Source organism: Macrobrachium nipponense, chromosome 42 (genome assembly GCF_015104395.2).
Source record: "Macrobrachium nipponense isolate FS-2020 chromosome 42, ASM1510439v2, whole genome shotgun sequence".
Classification (NCBI taxonomy): Eukaryota; Metazoa; Arthropoda; class Malacostraca; order Decapoda; family Palaemonidae; genus Macrobrachium; species Macrobrachium nipponense.
This window is the reverse complement of record NC_061103.1, coordinates 21,142,022-21,161,308: the sequence shown is the minus strand read 5'-3', so window position 1 is coordinate 21,161,308 and position 19,287 is coordinate 21,142,022. Positions and strand designations below refer to the sequence as shown.

Sequence of the window (19,287 nt, the reverse complement as noted above, 5' to 3'; positions counted from 1 at the left end):
GGGCCTTCAGCTCCTTACCACAATTACTGCCACCTTGAGGCAAGGGATCATACTAGCCATCTGTAACAGTTAAAAAGGTCTCACTAACTCAGTTGAAAGGTTGACCATCATGCGTAGATATTCGTAAAGACTCTTCGTCTGTAAAGCTTACCCTACCATCACAACTAATCTTTCATGGATGAAGGGATTTCAGTCGGATTTATTGTTTTTGCAAGAGCTATAATAGTGTTATTTTCAACATATCATTATAGTCTGAATGCCCTCGTGGGAGAAGTGGCTCCTGTATGATCATTTGTAAGCTTCCCTATGTGGGGTCAACTACATACCACTGCTGCTCAACACTGGTATTGCCATTTTAATTTCTGTTCACCTTTTGAATGAGGATTTGGCTGAAGTAAAAGTAATTCCTTTTGATTACCTTGGTGAAGAAGAAAGTAAAGTAATTCCTTATGATTATCTTTGTGAGCCTGTAGTTTAGAAAGTATAGGGAACAAGTGTAGTTGAAAAAATTTTAGTATAGTTAGAATCTTATATGTTCTCATTTCTGTTTTATGATTTGCATATACCCAGCATTTAAAACTTTAATTTCCTTGATTCTGACTATTTTCTTTACAGTAGGGCAGTTTAATCAAACAAGTGGTTTGTAATAAACTTTATTAACCAGAAAAGTTTTGCACCTTTATGTATATGTGTGTTCTTAAGCATCAGGTTAAGATGCTTTTCATTTACATACTGTGTCTAGATGACCGTACATTTCATGACAGAAGTTATTCAGAGGATATATTATTGGAAATGGAACACTGCAGTTATTAGTTAAAAATGTGAAAAGATAATTGCAAGAACTGTTAGAGATAAGCATATTATTCTGGATTCATCTTTACGTGGAATAGCTGTCTTTTGCTGGGACTTGAAAATATAGTTGCTGATTATTCTATTTTAATTAAGAGATACCAGTGGATTTTGCCTATGATGCTTTTCTCCTTGTATTTTCAAGAATGCAGGTCATATTATTTGCAAGACTGTTATTTTGGCAGATTACTTTTGCAGTTTTTATTCTTTGGGTGGTATGTTAGCATCTTAATAGTTAAGTTTAGGTTCAAATCCTTGTAACTTGAGGGAGGAAATAATTTATTGCTGTAAATAGTGATTGTTAATATCCTTTGACATATTTCCTGTAAATAGTGATTGGTAATATTCTCAGACATATTTTGGGGAGGGGTGCATTGTAATACTTTTAGACAAAAGAACTGCTCACCTCTATTCAATCTAATGCCAAAATATTGCTTTGTAGCAGAGTCCCTTGACAGTGTGTCAGAGTTGCCTAGTAGTTGTGGTCAGCTGCAACATCTAGGCAAAGCTCGACCAAGGAGAGTCAAGACCAGAGCACCCACACGTCCTATGGGCCGAGCTGATTTGGTCGAAGAGGATCATGATATTTCCGAAGGAGTTGACACCTTCTTCAGACCGGGCTCATCTACACCAACAACGCCTCTTATTTCACCAGATTCAGAAAACAGGTAAGATTCATTTTATTGCATTATCATAAAAGTAATTTGTTGGGACTATTTGATTTGATTACTGGATTAATATAGGATGGCATTTAGTATGTACAGGAAATGCCCTAAAATTGTAAATTGCAAATTAGTGGGGGTAATGTTCAACAAAGCATAAATGTTGCTTTAGTGTTGTTTCTGATATCTCCAGATATTAAAACACGAGACTGTGAGAGTACTATGCTACTTTATTGGGTATGACTGTGAATTAAAGTACAATTTTGATTATAGCTCTTTATACAGATTCACATTTTGTAAATGCAAGCCTACTCGTGATAAATTATACAATGAAACTTTTGTGTTCATATGGATCTTCAAACCATTACTAAATTAAACATTTCATACTTTTTTATCTCAAAGGGTAGACCATTCAACATGTATGAAAGAACAAAGCAGTTCAGTGTCTAAGTAGGTGGTAAAGCCTCTTAGGGAGTGCATCCTCATTTCATGACCTCCCCAAGTTACTATTAGTATTGGGTTTTCAAAGTGAAAAAGTTTCCTTAACATGATTCCCTCTTGTTAATTTGTAATCATTCTTCTATCAATATTTCTTTTACTTATATAAATCCTTTGGCCAGCTGTATATAAGTGAAGTAGTTTAATTTGGTTACATTATGTTTTTGTGTAATTCCTCACCGTGGGTGATTGGCCAGAAGTTATGTCAAGAATTTTATTGGTAGTGTATTTCTGTGTGCAGGCTTGGCTATGAGAAGTTAAATTTTTGGCATATCCATCTTGAGAGGGGAAGATTCTGTAATTCCTTGGTTCATAACATGTAATTTCACGTGATCATTCTTTTTTTACCTAGATAAGACCAATTTCTTTGTAACAGTGTACACTTAATTTAGGGCTCTTTATTTTATTTTACTGATATAATATTGTGCTGATGGAATCTTGGCCTAACTTGTAAATGTTGGTGTAGTGACTTACTATGCTGCTTTTTATTTCTGATTGCCAAATAGTTTTTTTCCAAAGATTTCACTAATGTTGGTCTGACCAGTTGGTTGAGATATAGTTTTTAAGACTTTTTAGTAGCTTATGGGCAATATTTGTTTATGATCAAAACTAACATTTACTAAGGGATTCAGAGCCGATGAATCAGTTTTTCGTCAACATCTTTTTATCAAAGCATTGGATACAGTTGAAAGTTGGCTATTGTATATTATATAACCCTACCCAATTTTTGCAAGTATTATTTAGTATCAAAGTTCAATGGTTCTGGTTCTTATCAGAGTAAAAGTGAGTTTCCTATGCCAGAGCAATCAAAATCGCAGGTGAGGTTTTGGACACAATAGTGACGTAACCTTTGATGTCATGAGGATGGAAATTTGATGAGTTAATTATGACATTTAAGTGAGGGTTAGTAGTACAAGTTCTAGGGGTTAATCTACTGGCAGAGATCAGGCTGGCTACCTTCTCTGGGTAGGTGCTAGGATCACTCTGCAAATGAATGTGACACTGTACCTAGGGGACAGGAGCCAAGGAGAGCATGTGGCTCTTTGGCATGATGAAATTCTTGCCGAAACAAAGATAAACAAACGTAAATGCAAGAGAATGTCAGAGGTGAAACTCGAAGGTGTACTCTCTTTTTACAAAGACAATGTTAATAAATCATGATTATTATGAATTTTATATTCCTTTTTGGGTGTTAATAAACCAAAACTATGTTATTTATCATAAATGAAGATCCCTTTGCTCAAAGATTATAGCCTGGGGTACAGTGTGATGACGTGTGCGTCAGGCAAGACGGTGCCGTTACTTACTATGCAACCCTCCCGCTCTTTCTTCACTAAGTACGCTAACATCATGTATATTATGATATTCTGTAATTATATTAGAGCAAATTTTCTTCGTCTGTATGTTAGCAAGATGTTTTGCTTGTCTTTTCCTCATTGGCATAATGAAATTCTTGCCAAAACAAATAAACATACGTATAAGCAAGCGAATGTCAAAGGTGAAACTCGAACGTGTAGACTACTTGTGGTTTGTGCTCGCACTGAATCGTTGTTGAACTTGGTAGCTGACGGACTTCCCTTCTGCGACTCATGGAATCTCTACAGATGCCATTGCTCACAATTTCTTTGACAATAATTATCAAAATTTACGATAACAAAAAATATTGCATTTTCTTGCACGGATTAATGTTTTTGGCTTATTGAGTTACGTTTACTAATTACCCTGTAACTACGAAAGTAAGAGGAATTTTTACGAAATATTTTGTATACGTATTCTCAATTGCCATATGAAGCTCCATGAATTTTTTCATGACTGCATTTTTCGCCCTATACCCCCATATATAAGGGTTCCAGCCGGCCCCCTTAAATGAAAGACAACTCTGATTCTTGGAACAAAGCACTGCTGAAAACACTTTTAAGCAATTGTTCTGGTAGTCCATGCCTTCTTATTAGGCACACAAAAGATGGCAATTGGAGTTTACCTTTTCCCTTTAAGGCCTGGCAATTAGCAGATTTATAAATCAGGACTTGCCTGATCATAATGTGAAGGCATTAGCACAAAACAGGAGTATCAGTCTCTTTCATTCCTTGAAACTTGTTGCTCGACTCTTCGTGGCTATTAAATGTTCTCTGTAGTGTTTATACTCTTCCCAGAGTGGTTTCATTAGCATTGAATATAGGATCTTGTAAATATTCTTGCTCCTCAAGAAGTTTCTTGAATGTGTCACTTAAACTCCTTAGCTGCCTGTTGGTCAGTGGAAGCTGCTTCTTCAGTCTTTACATTTCCATTTCCGAGTCCTAACGTCCTCCTGAAGTTATGAAACTCCCTTGTAGGTTTGAAGTCCGCACAGATAAATCTTTTGAGGCAGAAACTAGCTTTGATCACTGTGCAAAACAATCATGCGAGTTTGACTGAGAACTAAGGTAAATATGCTATTGTTATCCAACAAAGATCGGTACTGTAATCAAATTCACAAACCCAAACCTGTGCAATTTTATATTCAATCGTGTTGTATATATTCAGAGTACACACACACTTGCACATTAGTAATGATGTTGAAATAACTTTTTCATATGATGAATGTATAAAAAGGATTATGGTGGTGTGAGAATAAAGCTTATGAAAAGATTGTTTCGAGTTAGATGACAGAATGAAGTGGGAATGAAAATTGGTAATTTATGGAAATTCCAAATATAGATAATTAATGATGACAGGGAGATGGAGATGGCTTTGGCATATCATCCAGTAGGTACATAAGTAACTTTTGATTTGTGTAGAACTTCTTGAGGGTTGTCTATTTTAGAAGGCATAGTTTTCTTGCAACGCAAAGTAAATCTACTTTGGGTTCTTGCCATAGTAGAGATTTCCGTTTTAAGGGAATTATCCGTAGTGATTATTACTATATACTACTAATGGCCAAGAAATCCTTTTTCTAGATAAGTCGGTTGGAAAACCAAGGTTTCCTCCCACATAACCCAATCCCCTTGGCAAAAAACCTGGGATTCATACAACTTGACCTTGAGACCAAATTTGGATGCTCATAGTCCTGATTGGCATAGACAGAATAAACCAGCATTCAAGTGTGTTTCACAATTTTTGGATCCTACTATTCCCTTAATCCCTGAGAAAGAAGTAAGAAGGAAAGAGAAAAATGCTCCCAAAGCCGTGGCATTGGTTTCTATGATATATAAATTTAATAAAGCTTACTGACTAGGGAAGGTTAGGGAGAGGAGGTGAATTCCTTTCTTGAGAGGCAGTCATCCCTTACCTGGTAACTCGAGAGCTTTCTTTTTTATGCAAGGCATGGTTCTACTCTTTAAGATATTAACCCTTTAACGCCGATTGGACATATTAAACGTCGATATAAATTGTCTGTTGGGTGCCGATTAGACGTATGGTACGTCGATATATAAAAAGTTTTTTAAAACAATTCGCGGAAAAATACTTATAGGCCTACCGACGAAAACTTTTGAATCACGCGCCTTGGGGGATGCTGGGAGCTCACAGATCAAGGTGTTGTTTTGTTTACAATCGTTACCCAGGTGCGCAAGCGCGAATTTCTTTCTTCTCGCACTAAAAAGCATCAGCGACACATCTCAGAAATTATTTAGTCACTTTGACATAATTTTTGCACCATTTTATATTAGCCATTACATAAAGTTTTATACATGAAAATGTGCGCAATTTTATGTAGAATACAACTAAATACAACTCATGGTTGTAGCTTTTATCAGTTTTGAAATATTTTCATATAAATAACGATAAGTGCTAAAATTTCAACCTTCGGTCAACTTTGACTCTACCGAAATGGTCGAAAAACGCAATGGTAAGCTAAAACTCTTATATTCTAGTAATATTCAATCATTTACCTTCATTTTGCAACAAATTGGAAGTCTCTAGCACAATATTTCGATTTATGGTAAATTTATGAAAAAAACTTTTTCCTTACAAACGCGCGATAACTTCCGAAAAAATCAAAAAATTTTTCGTCCAATTGTCGTAATGTTTGCACCATTTTAAATTAACCGTTACATAAAGTTTTATACGTATATGGAACTGTGCGCAATTTCATGTAGAATACAACGAAAAACAACCCATGGTTGTAGCTTTTATCAGTTTTGAAGTATTTTCATATAAATAACGATAAGTGCCAAAATATCAACCTTCGGTCAACTTTGACTCGACCGAAATGGTAAAAAAAACGCAATTGTAAGCTAAAACTCTTACATTCTAGTAATAGTCAATCCTTAACCTTTATTTTGCAACAAATTGGAAGTCTAGCACAATATTTCGATTTATGGTGAATTTATGAAAAAAAAAAAATTTTTCCTTACATCCGCTCGGTAACTCTTCCGAAAAAAATCAGAAATTTTTTCATCCGATTGCCATAATGTTTGCACCATTTTAAATTAGCCGTTACATAAAGTTTTATATATGAAAATGTGAGCAACTTCATGTAGAATACAACTAAAAACAACCCATGGTTGTAGCTTTTATCAGTTTTGAGATATTTTCATATAAATAACGATAAATAAAAAAAATTCGTCCTTTGGTCAACTTTAACTCGACCGAAATGGTCAGAAACTGCAATTGTAAGCTACAACACTTACAGTCTAGTAATATTCAATCAATTACCTTCATTTTGCAACAAACAGGGAGTGTCTAGCAGGGAGTGTCTAGCAGGGAGTGTCTAGCACAATATTTTGATTTATGGTGAATTTTTGAAAACGGCTTTTTTTTACGTCCGCACGTTACGAATTCATGCATCATTTTGTGATATTTAATGTGTTGCCTTGATCGTTTTACAATGTGTTATATACCAAAATCATCGCAATTTAGTGTACAATACAACAAAAATTAACTCGTTAGCTTTGACCATTTTGCTCACAGCGCAATTTGTATACAATTATATATGAAATTTTTTTTTTCGCGCTGTCATATATCCCAATATTTATATATGATAATGATATTTTTTTTTATTTTTGATGGTTGCATACTAAACTTCAGGCAATGACAAAAAACGGAGCCAAAAATGAACTCCTAATCTTAAAAACTAAGCATGCTGTGATTTAAAAAAAAAAAAAACATTTTTTCCACTTCGGCGCTCACTCGCGAACCCCGCCGGCATACGGGAGACTATTTTTAAAATACCGCTTCGGCGTTTAAGGATTAAGGTAGATGTATTGTATGAAACCAACCTAAAAAAATCATCTTAAGCTACTTTACTTCTTGGCAAAGTGAAGCAAACTTCAATAGTTTTGTCTTACTACATGTACATACATCTGATTTTGTACGTTATTGTTATGTATTGAAAAATAAAAGTTTGCATGTTTTATGCCTTGAATAAAATGTCAAGTTTGATGTTAACCATTCATATGATACCAAATATAAATAAATTGAATGACGTTTAAGCAAGACAAAAACCCATGATGCATCTTTTTACAAACATTGTTTCTGCTCTTATCTAACTTACTTACTTAGCATGGCTTTTTCTTTTTAAATATTCAGATAAATTTACTCAATTTTTATTTTTGCCTTGGCTGTATTTGTCACTGTCAGTGGTCTTTCAGCTTGGTGAAATTAGTAATTAAATGTGATGTTCCAGTATCCTAATTAATCTGGTATCAATATGTTTGACTGGTGTTAACTACATAAATTAAGTGGACATAAAATAATTTAGCTCACAGCCTAATTTGTATAGGCACTAAGCTGGTCTGAACTGATCAGCATAACAGCTCATAGTTGACTGCAAATGGAAATTTCTCTCTCTCTCTCTCTCTCTCTCTCTCTCTCTCTCTCTCTCTCTCTCTCTCTCTCTCTCTCTCTCTCTCTCTCACAGAGAGCTATGAAATTTATGAAATTTTCTCTCATCATCCATCATCTATAGGCTTATGCCAGTAAAAGGCATGAGCACCTGCTAGTTGACAAAAAAATTCATGGCAGTTAAAAACTAGATCTGAGATGGTGCATGGAAGTACAGCCATCAAGTCATGGGTGGGTACTTGACATTGTAATGTAGTTTCGAAAGATGTAAAGGCAAATTATTTTCCTAATTTTTAGAGAAACTGCTTTTTTCGGAACGGTGTGTGTTAAAGAAATGGGTTAGTTTAATTAAGAAGGCAAAGACTAACCTGGAACTGCAGTGACCTAATCTAATTTAACCCTTTAAACTTAGTTTTACAACATTTATTGTCATTTTTAAAATTTGGTGATGTGCTTGCATGCAAGTACTGTATAGATATAAGCCAGCCTAAAAACTACCAGGTTTTATGGAAAGCCCTCTCAATTTTCTAGTCTTAAAGTGTATGTACTTGGAATGCAATAGTGAAATGTGAAGTTAGTCTTTAGTTTTATTAGCATTTACAAGTATATTTTTTAACATCATAGCTAGAAGCCTGTTATTAGCTTAGATAATGTTATACTCATTTATGCTAAGGTTTTCTCCTCTTGATAGGAACAATATTCAATTTTCAGTTTAATTTGCAGTCCTCGCTTACTTAAGTATGGCTCCACGTCCTCTGTTGAAAGCTCTCCTCACACTGGCGGTGCAAGAACAGGTAGTGAAAGAGGTAGTATTGAATCTTTGACACGGTCAGATTCTTTAGCACGGTCAGAGTCAGATGTCACGAGGGATTCACCCAGACCACGTACAAAATCTAGAGATACAGAAGAAGAAGATGAAGAAGAAGAAGAAGAACAAAGCACATGTATAGAGGAAAAAAGGTATGGTATCACTTCAGAGTTTGACATTTTCCATAATTAGTTATTGATAAGGTACATTGTTTTGGCAACAAGTTTTGCGATAAATTTTGTAAATGTGTTGATTGTGTTGCAGATTATAGTAACTTATTTTACTTTTCAATAGAAAAATATGGAGATATGAGGTTGGATATATGTAAATTGAATTTTACAGTTAATATGTTTCATTTTAACAGTCGGAGTGTTAGTAGCCTTATTGGTAAGTTGGCAAATGAGGCAGTTTTGAAGAGGTCACCAGACATGAGTGCAAGAAAGGCTTCAACATCATCAAATATTAGCTCTATTGATGGTAAGTAGTACTTTTGTATTATTATGTCAATATGCAGTTATTGAATATTTTGTAAAATTTTATTATATTTCCACTGCCCATGTTAGGTGTGGTTTTTATAATGCCTTGAATATTCCTCAGATAAAAGTCGCTGTGATGAAGACAGCAAAGAAGATTCACCACCAAGGAAAATGGCAGGTCTTCCTAAATTTGGTATGGGCATTGGAGGAAATATACTTGCAGAAATGAAGATGATGCAAGAAAAAAGGACATCTGTCCTAAACAAGGTTGGAACAGACTTGGTAATAATTCAAGAATCACAGGTTACACTTTGAGTTGCATTTGTTTTTGGCTAATAGTTAGTGTTGAGTAGCTAACACCTTTGCTTCTTGTAGTTTAGTTTAATTTTTGTTAATGTTATTAAGTCTGTTTTTTGTAAATAAAATTTTCTTTCTTAATGGTTTGGGATTCCAAACACGTACCGAAATGAATTTTTCACTTCTATTAAAGAATATCAAATTTACTGATGACAAATTCAGGAGAATTTGGGCAAGTTGTGTGTTATTTAGTGGAAACAAATCTAAGTTCTTTGACATTCATGTATTAAATCTTTATAATATATTATAATCATAGTAGTTTTCTGATCATAAAACACTATGTTTGTTGCATTCACACCACCTTGAAGTTTATTGTATTTAGGAACCAAGTGTGTTATATGGGGAAGATTGAAAAATTTTATTTTTATACATCAGAAAGTTGAACTCTGTAATTTAACGTAATTATGTAACAGTTGTCAGATTTGTATATGAAAAGTATTGCTTAGGATAGTATGTATGGTCATTCTTGATACCACAGTTTTTTTTATAGTTTGTTCTAATTTAACAGATGCTTACTAAATTTTTTTTTAGATTTTCCAAGTTTCAGCATCAATGAAATTTGAAACAGTTCAGAGTTCTGTTGTTATTAACCATTTGAGATTCTGATGAGCATTGACACTTGCAATCCATCCTCATTGTGTGTTTGTGGTGTGTCTAAAAGTTCTTTGTGGTAATTTTGTAAAAATTCAGTATGTAAATTGTATGTATAGACCAGGGCAAAAAAAGCTAGCATGACTCGTGGCTGACACACCCTGTAGTGTAAACAGAGGCGTCTAGTGCTGCCTTTGTTGCTGTTCTGAATTGCATCCCCTTTATTCCTTGATATTTTCCTCTTTATGTTGAGGTTGAGACCTTTTGAAATTGTGAAATGATGATATTGAGACCCCATATTTTAGTGATGTTATGTAGTCACTGAACTGCAAGGGAAAGAAGAGCCGTTGTTAGGCTCAGAGATCTGGATAAACTAATCCTTTATAATAATAATAACTGAACTGCAAAAGTATTCATTAACACTCTATAAGTATCAGGTTATATATAATTTTCAAGTGATGTTGATACAGGTAATGATGATTTAATATGGTGGAGAGAGATGAAGAAAAAAATAGCAAGGATGATAGGGTTATACTGTTGCTTTGTTTTGTAGGTTGACCCATTCATTCATGAGATTGGAGAAGGCAAGCACCCTCTCCCCAGTCTCTCCACCTCTATCTCTGGCTTGTTTTCTACCTTTAACCCAACATATGTTGCTACCTCTGCCCTCTCAGACCTAATAAAGGAAGGAATTGAAGGATGGATGTAGACCTGCTGCATGCCTTATTTGTTTTTGAATATGAAGAAAGCTCCTTCACTATGTAGACTAAATAAGTGGATGAATTGCAATGTACTTGATATTGCACATTACCAGACATGGAATGTATTGGTCAAACCAGAAGTTTTATTCTAGCATGGTGTTTCCAGAGTAATGACAACTTAAATTGTATTTCTGTGTCTGTGATAGACTTGCAGTATCAGAGAACAACTCATTGATGTTAATGTGACCTACTACTACAGCAATGGAATAAAAGTTGTTGCAATGGAATACAAGTTGTTGTAATGTGATCGTATAGGTTCCTCATAAATAGAAAGTGAGAAGGTCAATTGAATGATGTACCCATTAGAACCTGGGTTTAACGTCATCTGTTTGTAGCCGTTAAAAAATTAAAAAGAATCATAAAAGACAATTCTACTTACTCGGGCTTTAACTTCAATATATTATTTATTTTCTAAAGAAAAAATTTTGAAGAGATAGATAAGAAACAACTAGATATGGAACTGAAAAAATTTATTGCACAATCTCTGAAAGGACTTCACACACTATAGCACATGTTGATCATTGGCAAGAGGTACTATACTTGCATGTATACATAGAGACTAAAAAAGTTTTAGAAAATCGAATAATGAAAGAGAAAGGAAATTGAAATGATTTGGAAAGCAGAATGGAAGATTACTCACTTGTAGAGAGAACAAGATTGGTAGTTTGTAATTATGCTTAGGTGCACATTTGAGTCCATTTATTATTATAAAAGTGAGGATTCAAGAAGCTTGGCCCAAATCCTCTTGAATGATATGTCATTAATTGTAGTGTTTTTCATATTTTTTTCTGCTTAAAGGGTACATGTCAAATACTTCACATATATTTTGATTCTTATCGGAGTGAGATATCCTGTCAGATTTTGGGAAATTTTAATTTTTTTACTTCGAGGGTATTTTAAATAACCTTTTCTTAGTTAAGGAAGGACTCTAGTTGATGATGTTATATCTGCATTTTTGTTTATCTGAAAGGAAATTTCTGGCTTATTTTAACCACTAAAACCAAGCTTAAACTTATGGCAAGTGGCTTATAACCTGTTGTCCTCTGTATACTTTCATTGGATTAATTATTTATGTAGATATGTTAAATGTTTGGTGGAAAGGCATTGAGATAAACTGGACCCTACTGCTTGTTACTTACTGGACTTCATGATTATTTTTGTATTTGAATTTTCAGCAATAATTTGATTTTTTTAAACAAGGGCAAGTAAACTTGGTTACAGGTTATGGAGTGTTAATGGTTCATTGTATCTCCTATCCCCATTTCTGTATCAAACAAATAAAAAAATGAGTGCGAAACTTATAGTATATACCTGTAATTTACATACATATGGGAACGCCACCTATAAATAGGCACTGGAAATGATAGGTTACATTTAGAATTATCAATTCATTGTGGCATGGGTAAAAATCATACGAGTTAGATTCAAATGTAGATATTTTTTTAATGAGACCAGGGGAGAAACACCATAATAGTCATATTTACCAAAGCAGTATAGAGAAAGTTAAAATGAAAAAGGCATGGAGAGGTACATGACTAATTCTGAAGAAGCAGTAGACCCACATTTGGAAGATGGGCATGATAGGGGTCTGGGGGACTAAGAGTAAGAGAGAATTCTAAAGATTCTGAGTAAAGGGCAGCAATGTCTAGTTTACTGTTACATTTCTATATTAACTTTTCACCCATTCCCTTAAGTCTTCCCTTGTTGCCCTCCCAACCTCATTGTTTAAGAACAAGTCCTTTGGGCAAGGTCATGGCATGGCTAACTTTATGTAACCAGATAAAAATCACAGCAAAGCTATTGATCAGTAGAGTAAGGGTAAGAGAATTCAGAGTAGTTAAGGTCACAGATTAGAAGGCAAAGGAAGAAGGAAGTACCCCAGATTTAAGAGCAAGTAGGATGATGAAAAGTACTTGCTCCATAAAAAAAAATTCTATTCCCAAAAGCATGTTTAGTAATCTAAACAATAGGATTTTGAGGAAAGTCAGACTGAATCTAAATTTTTCATCAAACAGAATTAAAAGAAATTGATGTGGAATATTATGAGAAATGGTTAGAATCTTATAGAGGCATTAAACTTGTCAAACACTGAGAGACTCGCTGAAACATTCCAAACAACAAAATTGATAACTGAAGGATTTGGATAAAACTAATATAACTTAGACTGAACGGTGTAATTTAGTGTAAAAGGGGAAGGGTGGTGGCAATTTAAATAATTTGAAGCAAACGAGTAGGGTGATTGGGAAACTATAACTTATGTAAAGTGAGTGGGTGATGGGAGATTATGGAACTTTAAACAAAAGGGAAAAGGTCATTGAGATGTTCAAGAAAGAAATCAAAGAGTAAGGGTAATTAGGAGTTTATTGTAATGTAACAAACTTCCATAAGTTTTTATAATATTTTGTTGTATGGATATTTGGAATATGTGTTTCATAGTACTAGCAAACATATACAGGAATTATGTATGAAAATCTGTAAAGTAACTAGGTCTACGGGCGTAACCAGCCTAGTTTCACAGGCAGAACCAGCTCTGTTTCAGGGAATCCTTTTTCACCCCCATACCCTTTGGAGGGGGAGGAGGTAGAATGAAACCCCATTATAAACCATCTAAAGGGTCCCCACTTTAACCCTGCCAAGTTTCATGCCCATCGGACCAGCCGTTTGGCCGTGATTGAATGACAGAGGGACAGACAGACATTATGCCCATTATAGTAAGGTGTGGATAAACACTGCCTATCATTATATTCTTTGATTTATAAAGTGAGTAATTTGGGCAAGGAAGGAAGAAATATGGTTAAGAGGAATTATATTACTGTGATGTGCTATAGTAGTATTAGTAGTTATGGTAGGTAGTCTTGTGTAGAAGAAATAAAATATGTATAACGTAGGGTTCAGAGTAATTTCAGTAATTACATGTTTTTTTAGGCAGAATTAGAATATGATGTACTTGTGGTGATTAATTTGTATACACTAACTGTAGTGTTCTTGTTTGAGGTTGTGCTCCCATTTGTAATCAAGGTGTGAATGCAAGAGATTTACTCGTATCTTATCATCAGGAGGATGATAGAGACCGAGAGGAAGGGAGAAAAGAGAATCCATCTGGAGGGCTGTTAGCAGGAGTCCGGTTACGTTCAACTGGATTAGCAGACAGCCTCAAATCGCCAACAAATGGCTTCCCACGGGGTTCTGGTGGAAGCAAATCTCCAAATTTCAACAGAGATTCATGTATTGATACAACAGGTATGTTGTTTATTAGTGGGGGCTTTGTTTCTAGAGCTAAGTGCTGACCTTATCTAGATTTTACCAGCTGTATTCATATTAAACTTTGAAAATCTATTAAATAAACAGCTAATGCTAGGGTGTAGAGAGATTTGAGTCGAGATTCTGCAGCACTTAACTTCAAAAATGTTGGTGTGATGGCTGCACTTACCTGGGTAAGGTTGATACCCCAGCTTTTGAAGCATAGCCCATAGATAGTGCTTCCTTTGGACTGTAAGACTTTTGATAGTGTATGCCAGGTTTGTTTCCATAAGGTGATTGTAATAGCAAATTTAGTGCCTGCCAAGTTTGATAATGCTTAATAAGTTTTAGTTATACCAAGCACCCCAGTTTTAACAGATGATTTTATACTCCTTGTAGTGTAAAAAAGAAAAGAAAAGTGCAGTATTATGTTGTATAGCATGAATTTACCAAGTGGCTTGTCCATAAGGGAAGAAATACTGTACAATATTGAATTTTAAAACTTTCAGTCTGAGGTATTGTTTGCTAATGCTAGCAAAGTAATTGCACTGCAGATACCTAGTGGCTTTGCTAAAATTGCCTGATGCTTTGGAAATGCACATTTAAAATTGAATGATTGAGCTTAGGCTTAGTAGTTTGTTGTTATTGGAATATCAAATTTAAAGATTTTTAAAGGTTTTATTTTTAAGAAACTAAAATTCCAAAAAGTTTTTTTTCTAGAAAATATGTTGTGAGCTCATTTGCAAATTATTTCTTCTTAAGGGAAGCACTCATAATACTCACACATCTGTCCTCATTGATAAAGGAATGGTATAGATTGAAATTTTGATGGCTGAAAGAAAATGTACATTATATACTATATACTAATAATAAAAGTAAACCTTTAAAGAATAGAAAAAGCATTTAGTTAATCTTTTGCATTATTTTGTTAATGGGTAGTTTAGTTATACTACCAAGTAAAGACAGGTTGAATGGTACATAGTTGGATAATCTAATCAGAAAAAATACTTGACATCATTGTGTACAAAACAAATGAAGTATAACTTGTTACCATAAGAAATTTTAATTTTGATAGTGTCAATATGAGATTCTGATAATTTATGAAATGGCAGATTATGAGATGGACCATTAATGGGATGAAGAAATAAAGAAATTAGGTCATGTTTGTCACAGTGAGGGAGACCAGAAGAAAAAGAAGAATTTTTGTTTAGTCCTCAAACGTTATGCCAGAAGTGGTACAGTCAGAGGGGACCTAAATGATCACCTAGGAACTGATAGAATTATATTGAAGGATGTGACAGGGAGATATAACTTGAGAGAGAATCTCTACTGGAATTTTGTCAGAGTTATGATGTTAAAACATCCCTAGACAGTTTATTAGAAAAGCTAAGGATATGGAAGTTATAGGGCAAAGGTGTATAGTATATAATGAAAGAGTTCATGAATTTATCCTAGATGATGACATAGACCAGTTAGGAAAGTAGATGAAGGGCTCGTGTGACGAGAAAGTGAAGAGAACTCATTTCACATCTAACAGCCTAAAAGGGCAGGCTATTGATGATGACGGTAAAAAATATGAACTCTCTTAGGTTTTAGTTCACTTTCATAGTAGTAGTTGGTGTCAGGTATAGAAACTTTTTCTAGAATGACACTAATATTTTCCACCTGAGTACAGTATTAAATATCTGTGTTAATGATGATGAAAGCAATTCGATGTAACCTTGTGACATGTGAGAATGCTTCAGTGTAAACATTGACTTCCTTGAAGCCAGTTTTACTCTAGTGAATTGACAATCTATTTCATTTCCCTTGTCTAGAGAGCAGTGTTGTGTTATGAGTGTTTTATGGTTTATACTTTCTAAAGAAATACGACTAGTAGACAGGAAAATAATTTTTTTTATTTAATGTTTGTAGGCATTATTTCAAAAAGAGAAATTGTAAAATAATTTTTTAATTGTCAGAACAATTAATTTATTTTGGCATCTAACCCAGTTACCCTTGAAATATGTCTCTTGTTGGTTTGGAAATAATTTTGAAAAGGTGACTGTTCATGGGTCATGTTTGATACAAAAATCATTAGCAACTTTTAATATGTAATTTAAAAGTTTTTGATACCATAGTTGTATATCTAAATGTTATTCTAGTGATGGCATAATCACGACCTGAATTTTAATTTTGCACAGACACCCTCAGTTCTTGTTATTAATAACACAGAATAATAAGAGAATACATATTTATTTCTCACTTGAGAACTTTCAGTATACAGTAGGAATCACTGAATATACCATGCTACTTAATATAACTCTTGGTCAAATTATCAGTGATTTATAACACTTTTGGATTCTTATAGTTGTTGTACAGAAAATTATAAACACTTCAGTTAATTTCTTGTTACAGAAAAGATTCTAAATCTCTAAAGTTTATTATATTGTCAGCTTAGTTATAAAACATCAAAGCACTGTTTACCAGTGAGGGAGATGTATTGCATATTTGGAGAATTTGAGTTTGTTCATATACGAAACAAATCTTTGGTCTTAACATTAGGATAAATACTCGGCGCCAGCTGGAAACTTGTAGTTTAAAATAATTGTGTACACAAGGGACTATTGGCATCTGTGCTTGGTCACGAGACATGTGGGGCCACCCACATACCCCTCATTAACTCGTGACCCCGCTAGTTATTTTCTTACCGCCTTTAAGTGAGGACGTGCTTTGCTCCGTCCTTTTAAAGCTGGTTTAGTTTGCCCCCTGTTTTATATATGAAAATGTGCACAATTTCATGTAGAATACAACAAAAAACAACCCATGGTTGTAGCTTTTATCAGTTTTGAAATATTTTCATATAAATAACGATGTGCCAAAATATCAACCTTCGGTCAACTTTGACTCGACCGAAATGGTCAAAAAACAGAATTGTAAGCTAAAACTCTTACATTGTAGTAATATTCAATCATTTAACTTTATTTTGCAACAAATTAGAAGTCTCTAGCAGAATATTTCGATTTATGGTGAATTTATGAAAAAAAAAATTTTTCCTTACGTCCGCGAGGTAACTCTTCTGAAAAAAATCTGAAATTTTTTCGTCAGATTGTCGTAATGTTTTCACCATTTTAAATTAGCCATTACATAAAGTTTTATATACGAAAATGTGCACAATTTTATGTAGAATACAACAAAAAAACCCATGGTTGTAGCTTTTATCAGTTTTGAAATATTTTCATATAAACGATAAATAGAAAAAATTCGACCTTCGGTCAACTTTAACTCGACAGAAATGGTCGAAAACTGCAATTGTAAGCTAAAACACTTGCAGTCTAGTGATATTCAATCAATTACCTTTATTTTGCAGCAAATTGGAAGTCTCTAGCGCAATATTTCGATTTATGGTGACTTTTTGAAAACAGCTTTTTTAACATCCGGGCGTTGCGAATTCATGCATCATATTGTGATAATATTTTCTGTGTTGCTTTGATTGTTTTACAATTTGTTATATACCAAAATAATCACAATTTATTGTACAATACAACGAAAAAATAATTCATTTATTAGCTTCAACCGTTTTGCTCACAGCACAATTTGTATACAATTATATATGAAGTTTTTTTTTTGCTCTGTCATATATTCCAATATTTATATATGATATTTTTTCATTCTGATGGTTGCATACTAAACTTCAGGCAATGACAAAAAAAAAGGAGCCAAAAATGAACTTAATCTTGAAAATTAAGTGTTATGCGATTTAAAAAAAAAAAAATTTTCTTCTTCGGCGCTCGCTCGCGAACGCCGCCGGCATACAGGAGACACTTTCAGAAATACCGGCTTGGCGTTTAAGGGTTAAGTGTACATCTCGGATGGACTTAACTAGCCTAACCTTACCAAACCAGGGTCCTAGCCTAATTGGAAGAGTTAACATAGCCTAGCCTAACCAAACCAGGGTCCTAGCCTAATTTGAAGGGTTAACATAGCCTAACCTAACCAAGCCAGGGTCAACCTGGTCTTGCCAACTTAAAATAAGTTAGTCAATTCTTAATTGACTATACCTACTCAGACTAGTCCAAGTGGTTGTTGGCTAGGTTAACCTGGAATCTTCAAATGGGTCTCTTCCATACTGGTCTAGTTTCTATATTGAAGTCATGAACATAACATAGAGGGTTCGAGCTTCAGTTGGCTAGAGCAAGGCATTAGTACCTCATCATATCTGGAAGGGGAAAGTGGGGAGTTTCCCATTCTTCAAGAGTGAGGTAGGGTGAAGTGACGTTGGGTACAATTTTGGGCTAGGTTACTCGAGAATAGCACCATGATGGTTTCTGGCAATATAGGATTTCCCTTTGGAGGGTAGCATATTGAACATATGCCCGTATATTGTAACAGGTCACCGCATAAGGTGTTTCGTGGTTGGCATCTTAGTTTTTACAAAAACACTGAGCTGTTTAATATCTCTCCTAGTGCTGAGGGCTGGCCTGAAGGATTGGATATTTTATTTTTACGTGGCTAGGAACCAATTTGTCACCTAGCAATGGGACCTGCAGCTTATTGTGGGATCTGAACCGCACTATATCAATAAATTATTTTCTATCACCAGAAATAAGTTCTGATTCCGCGTTGGCCGAGATAGGAGTAGGACCTCGGACCACCGGTTTGGCAGATGAGTGCACAAACCACTCGTCCAGAGAGGAACTCGTATAATGGAAAAACCATGTAATAGCTGTCTCAGGGGTTTCACCCTTCGAGGAGCCTGAGGATTACATTTGCGATACTGGGAACATCCTGGAGGTTACGCAAACTCTAGGTTCTACCTGTTCCGCCATGTCCCGGACGGAAGGATGGGTTCCAGTAATTAAGGAGGACCCAGGATGAGTGACTGATAAAGTTTATCGTAGCACAATCATCGCTACCAAGTTCGTGTGGGAAGAGGCACCACCGATAGGTAGAATTAATATCTCAAGGTCTGGAGGTTGACCAGTATCCCCTTTCGAACTAATAGTTCTCAGTTTTTGAGTGTAGAGTCACCTCGGACTTAACACGACTCCAAAGGTCGTTAGCTCACATATACAGAATGATTCTTTGGCCGTGACTGCCTGTATAGTGGACATTTTTGTCCATTAAAGGTATTCGGTCAGTAGACAATGATCTGGTGGAGAGGTTGTCAGAACAGAGGGAAGAATCTCTGTAATTACATGTTTACATGCATGGTGATATACATTGGACTGGTGATTGGGCATGTGAATATCGCTTCACACTGACTAATCTTCAGATGAATCAGGAGCAGTGAACTGGATGGG

At 34.8% G+C, this 19,287-nt stretch overlaps 1 protein-coding gene across 24 annotated transcripts in view; it reads left to right on the top strand.

Moving 5' to 3' along the window:
* The window catches only part of LOC135213014 (F-actin-uncapping protein LRRC16A-like), a 300,836-nt gene that overhangs the window by 246,946 nt on the left and 34,603 nt on the right, over positions 1-19,287 (top strand). For 16 of the 24 annotated variants that reach the window (XM_064246810.1, XM_064246819.1, XM_064246806.1 and 13 more), the window contains 5 exons: positions 1,292-1,517; positions 8,484-8,732; positions 8,945-9,057; positions 9,178-9,338; positions 13,822-14,005. In XM_064246810.1, coding sequence (XP_064102880.1) covers positions 1,292-1,517; positions 8,484-8,732; positions 8,945-9,057; positions 9,178-9,338; positions 13,822-14,005 — 933 coding nt within the window. The remainder of the gene's footprint in view (positions 1-1,291; positions 1,518-8,483; positions 8,733-8,944; positions 9,058-9,177; positions 9,339-13,821; positions 14,006-19,287) is intronic. The other 8 variants (XM_064246820.1, XM_064246818.1, XM_064246801.1 and 5 more) reach the window with 4 other exon arrangements.